The following is a 6,000-nucleotide window of genomic DNA, read 5'->3' on the forward strand; positions in this document are numbered from 1 at the left end:
TACTGTAGATATTAGGCAGAGCCACTTTCTCTAACAGCATTTTTCCTTGAAGATCAGCCTAGACCTACAGGAACTATTTAAAACAAGAGAGGAAACCAAGGCCTATCAATAAGCAAACTGCAGTGCTGGGAGGGAGTGATGTTTACAGTTGTAAAGCACGACAAGAGCAAACTGTCAGGTCTAAGAAAAGACTTCCAGTTTGATCTCAGTGAAAGTTCTAGGAATGCGGGAACATGTTGTTACAAGCAACATGTGTGCTTTAAGCTTTCGAACTAAAAATCCCTCCCCGCCCTCTCCCCATCAGATTCTTTTGTAAGAGAAGATTCTGAAGTTTATTTAAACCATCCAAAGCCAAGCGAACCAGGAGCTCAGGCTGCACATCCTTAAGTCGCCTTGTTGTGTCTTGGTGTTGCAGGACATGTGGAATGCAAGGCCATCCACTGTTCCAAGCCCCCTGAAATGACCCAGCATAACAGGCTGAGCTGAGAGCAGGATAGCAGCCTCCTGGATTTCCGTGAGAAACAGCCCTGAAGAGGAATCCGTTGCATGCCCTGCCTTCCCCTTCCTCCGATAAAACAATCCCAGTTGCCCTGTAATGAATTTCTAGAAAAGGGCATCGTCCCACACCCGTTAACACCCTCACCCCCCACCGCCCCCGAGAGGGGCTCCCAAACAGCCCCTCTCCTTAAGGCTAACTCCTTTCCTTGCCGTAGCTGCCTCCCCTGTGGTCTTGCTCCGACCTGCTCCCACCTAAATACCCCTCTGCTAAACCACTGTCCCCATCGCTGGTTCCCAAGCTAAAAAGCCCGGCTGAGAAATGCATAAATAAAAGGCAAGAAGGGTCAGCATTAGCAACAGATGTCTCTGAAAAATGGGGCACGCTTGCCGAAATTTGAGCTCCTAGAGCAGAGATGCATCACTTACGTGCAAATGCCGCATAGGTGTCATACATTTGCAAGATAAACTTGTGTTGTAACATACCTGAATTAATGTTAAAAGGGAACTCATCTAGGCCACGTTTACGGTAGCAACTTTTCTGACCACACGTGTTGTTCACCACATGTGTTGTTCACCACACATGCTTCATGAATGTGTTGTTACGCCTAAAGCATGAGCTGTAAATATTTGGTGTGGTCACTTTAAGGGAGGGGGGCGGGAAGGAAAAGAAAAAGCAATAGCAATCAGAAATTCTCTAACCCCAGGCTCTCAATAGCGGGAAGGGGAGTGGTCCACTTGTACCACTATGAGACATGGCTAACCAGGAGACCAGAAGCAGGAAATGATGTGGGCTTCCTCTCTAGCATCACAGGATGTCTCACTGATAAGAGGTGTCCAGACTAAACATAACCAGATTGAGAGCTGCTGCGCTGGGCGTTGCCGGCAGTTGACTTCCACTTGAGCAAAAAAAAGCAAGGCAGCAGCAAGTGCAGATAAAAGTAAACGCCATCCGTACCACACAGAGCTTTGCAAATCTGCAGGTGTGGCCTCCCTTGCTCTGCGGTAAGCACGAAAGGTCGTGACTGTGGCTTTTCAGTCTCCTAATAAATTCCCTCCCTGGGAGCGAAGAACTAAGGTTTCCTAATAGGAAAGGCTAAAATCACCTCAAAAAGAATTCAAGCAGCTGAATATTCTGCAGCTTTGTCTTTTTCTAAAGAAAGACACTAATGGCACATTTTCAGTCTCCGCTGCAATGGCCTGTTGTATGTGCTTCGGCTGTTACAGCACCAGCATGCCATGCAGCAGCACGAGGACGCTCATTAAGCCCCAAATGCAGTAAAGCGGTATTATTGTGCTTGGGCAAAACGTCACACGGCAACTGAGGTTGCAGGGTCTGGCACAGCTGCTTTATTTAGCAACTACCCTCAGCGATTTCTGCATGGTACTGAATAGAAATATACCTTAAGAAACTTCAAAGTCTGAATTGTACGAGGAGTCAATATGACTTAAGTAAGTTCTTCAGTCAGTCAGTCATGTAAGAAATTTTAAAATAAAGCTATATACATCCTTTTATCTTTAATTTGAAGTGCGCATAATAAGTTTGTTCACTTACATTGTGTTCATTGCTGCTTATTTTTGAGGAAGCCACAAGACTCTAGACAGGTTTAGCCTGAGAGAAATAATAGCATCAGGCAAGCATGAGAGGAAGTAAGACAACAAATTCAGGGGTGTAAATGTCTTTTAGTGTATACCTGAAGTATTAGATGCTTAATACCTCTTGACTATCAGTGTGGTTTATGCCTTTCTGTTTTCTTACCTTGATACTGAGATCCAAATATGGCTGGGGTGGTGGGGGAGCCTCCATTTGAGCCCAAAACATAGGCATTTTCCTTTCCTCTGGTAAACAGCAATCTTTGCTAGTTGCTAATCATCTTACCTGTTTGTGGCCTAAAATTCCGTATTTCAAACTGGTGCAGTTTTCCCAATGTTTACAGCCTTGAATACTGGGGCTTTTCTCTGCCTTTGCTATCAGTAAGTAAATAATAGGACGATTGACTGCTGAGGCCTTTGGGGAGGCTGAGGCCATCTGCGTCTCTTGCTGTAAGTTAGAAAAAGCCTGTGAGAGCTCAGCAAGTGCTCTCTTCTAAGGCTCTTTATTTATTTGGAACATGTATTTCTTTAAGTCCATTTCTGTGCAAAGTTACTACACATTAGAACCTGCTCAGTCCCATTCCTGCCCCCGAAAGTCCAGCTTCTTATTTATTAGTTGAAATGGTGCTAATAATTTTCACTGTTGCCTGGAGAGTTTCTGCTCGTTCAGAGGGCTCCCTGTGTCCCAACTTTCTCACATCCGTATTCACAATCCCCTTGCCATCTACGCTGTCCCACCCCGTCCTCCATGCCCATCTCGCCTCCTTACAGTTCCTTACATTTAATATGAAGGATATAATGGTTCTTGTCTATGAGAGGATACCGCAGTTGGTTTTGTTGGACATTAAGATAGAGCTGAGACATGGGCCTTTTCCACAGGCAACTGAGTATGTTTCTGGTCACTCACATAAATAACCATTGTAAAAGATTGGAAAATAAATTACCCTACGTGTGCAAACTTAGCTTCTAGTTTACTTTGCCAAACCTCTGTCTGCCTAAAGAAATAATGGTAATGGTTTAAGTAGTGCAGCAAACCAGCGTTCTGTTACACTAGGGCACTCAACTATTCTGCTTGTCACCCTCCTTTCTGGAACTTAAGCCACCAGAAATACTCAAGAAATGTCAAAGCTAAACAGTTCCTGCAATGCAGTAGCATAATTGTGCAGTAGCATATGGAAAAAAGTCAGGAAAAGGGAATTCCTTCCTCCTCACCTCAACTTTGATAATCTTACGTCTGGAAGTACATGGTTTCATTACTACTGTCACTTTGTGCTAAGGTGCTAGGCTGTGTTAAAGTCCACAAAATCACACCGGAACAGAAATACTACAACAGTTGATTGTGTTTCTTCTTATGCTTTTCTCTAGATTGAGGACCTACAGGTTAAGCTTCAGCACGCAGAGGCTGACAGGGAGCAGCTCCGAGCTGACCTGATGCATGAAAGGGAGGCTCGAGAACACTTGGAAAAAGTCGTCAAGGAACTTCAGGAACAACTGTGGCCTAAGTCAAGCAGTCAAGCCAGCAGTGAAAACACAACGAGCAACATCGAGAACTAAACAAACACCACATCATCTAATACACATACAGAATGACATATATGCACAGTAAGGGAGGATGTGTGGGGTACGTGTGTAAGTGCATGTGTGAGTAGTTGTGTCTTGGCACACAGGTCTATGAATATGGATTCTTATTAGTGGGAAGGCAAATGTTACTCTTTATAACAGAAGCACTGAATTACGCCTCTTTTTTTTCCAATCCATATAGCACAACATCTTACTGTGCCTATAAAACACAAAGTGTTTATAAACAAAATACTTTTAAGTCCACAGCAAATTTTCTACTGGCAAACTCCAAGCAAGCAGCATCGTCCAACTAAAATCAGAGTAAAAGGCAAGCATGGCAGTGTTTTTATGTTGCCCTTCTGCCTGTTGGAACATTGTGGAATTTAATAACAAACAAACTTTTCTTATAAGCTATTTAAAATAATTCATTACACAGACTTGGTATTAAAAAATTAACAAGATTTTTATAATGAACCTTTAAAAGCAAAACAAAAAAAAAAAAACAACCTTCGATGCACAATTTTTAATGACTTGTTATAGGCTTTGGGATTCATAATGTAGAAGCCCTCTGGTGATGATGCCATTTCATTAGCAGTTTTCCAGCCATCTAGGAAGCCATGACAGTTTTAATCCCGTCACGTGGTTGTATGAGGATTTCAGAGTGCTTTTCAAAGTTGATTTTTTCCATAGAAAGAATTACCTTCATTTCCTGTCCTGAACACAAGAAGAAAGGAAGATGCAGGGTTGTAAAGGGGTGGGTGGGCGGGAGTGGGGATGGGAAGAGGAGATGTACGCTTCAGGATTACAAACCCAGCCTTACAGACTTCAGTGTTTGCAAATCACGCCGTCTTTTCTGAAGACATCTTCACTAACTGATGTTTTCAAAAGACTCCCTTCATCCACGAGCACTTCGGCTTTAGGAAAAGAAAGAAGGAAAGGAAGGAAGGAAACGGATGAGCTGTGAAGTCAGTTGAGAAATAAAGCAGAAGACACGCATGTTTTGAAGTCATTCTGAAATCTTTACTTCAGCTTTGAATTTTCTGGAAAACTCATCTCCGTTGCACCATCTTACCATAAATTCAGTATTTACCTGCTTTTATTATGAACTGTCAGTCAGGAGTTCTGTGCCCAAGGAGAGTGCAACATCGCATTATCAGATACTACAGAAAAGAAAAGCAACGTTTTTGCTGCTGTGAATAAGCCTACATCTTTTTTAAAAAAAACTTTTGTTTTTAAAAAAAGAAATTACTTTAATTTTGGGATCCAAGCCGCAGCCCCGGAATAGAAATGCAGCATGCCATCACTTTGTCTTATTGTCGGTGTTGTTGTTGTTGTTGATTTTTATTTTTTTAAAAAAACTGCACTTTGTCAGATTCTTACTCTGCATTTTATTCCATATTTCTAAAGTTTACAAGTTGAACATTCTAGATTCTGCCCTGCCTAACAGCCGTGAAGATCATCAACCCAGTGTTCCACCACGTGACACCTCGCGCCAGCATTTACCTTTGTGCAAAATGAGGGTTCAGCAGGTGTAGAATGCTACCAAATACGAATTCACCAGACCAGTGCGCTACTGGTCGCGTTTTAAACCTGTTTTGTGTGGCTTTGTATCTAACGGAAGTTGGGAAGCAGTGGAGATGCTCCCGGAAGTGCTTAACAAATAAAGTTGGTGCTTTACTGAACAAGAGAAAAGTGATTTTCACCCGTAAACACTCACCTCTTACCACACTCAAGCTTATCATCATGAAGTGAAAATTTGATCTGGGGCTGCAGACGTGCCTTCCAGCTCATTTTTCCCCTCAGCATCTTATATAGGCAATGCTGACTCTTTTTTTTACCTTAAAGAATAAAAAGGAGAAAAAAAAAAAAAAAGGAAACCCTATGCATCATCATACACGGAAGTTATTCTAAACAAAGAAACGTATTTCCAGTAGTCTTTATTTGCTTTTGGACATTAATGCAAACTATGTAAGCTTAAAAATTATTTCCCAGTAGACAGAAAGCGGCTTCCCATCCTAAAATTATAGTATTTACTTACAGTACATTAGAGATTTTTTTTTTAAACAAGAGCTGTTTGCTTGAAACCATTATAATAACCATTATAATAACTGTGAGCATTAACAAAGAAGTTCATATATATGTTTTAGGTACAAAAAAGAAGAAATATGAAAGGAGTAGAATTACTGGGACAATGTAAAACTGTTGGGAGCAAGAAACAGTTACACCAAGTACACGACATGAAACTGTCCGTTTATACTGAGGTTTGCCCTTGTGTGTTTGGGATGCTGGAGACCGAGTCTAGGTGCAGATCTCCTCTTCTAAAGTGCAATGCAAAAGGAATTTTGATTATGC

General features: G+C 41.9%; 1 protein-coding gene across 1 annotated transcript in view; it reads left to right on the plus strand.

Annotated features, from left to right (window-relative positions):
• The window catches only part of SKI (SKI proto-oncogene), a 115,200-nt gene extending 111,129 nt beyond the window's left edge, over positions 1-4,071 (plus strand). Inside the window, exon 7 of the mRNA XM_059830026.1 lies at positions 3,454-4,071. Coding sequence (XP_059686009.1) covers positions 3,454-3,642 — 189 coding nt within the window. The 3' untranslated portion in view covers positions 3,643-4,071. The remainder of the gene's footprint in view (positions 1-3,453) is intronic.
• Positions 4,072-6,000: the final 1,929 nt, after the last annotated feature.

The sequence above is a fragment of the Gavia stellata genome, chromosome 27, assembly GCF_030936135.1.
Source record: "Gavia stellata isolate bGavSte3 chromosome 27, bGavSte3.hap2, whole genome shotgun sequence".
In the NCBI taxonomy this organism is placed as follows: Eukaryota; Metazoa; Chordata; class Aves; order Gaviiformes; family Gaviidae; genus Gavia; species Gavia stellata.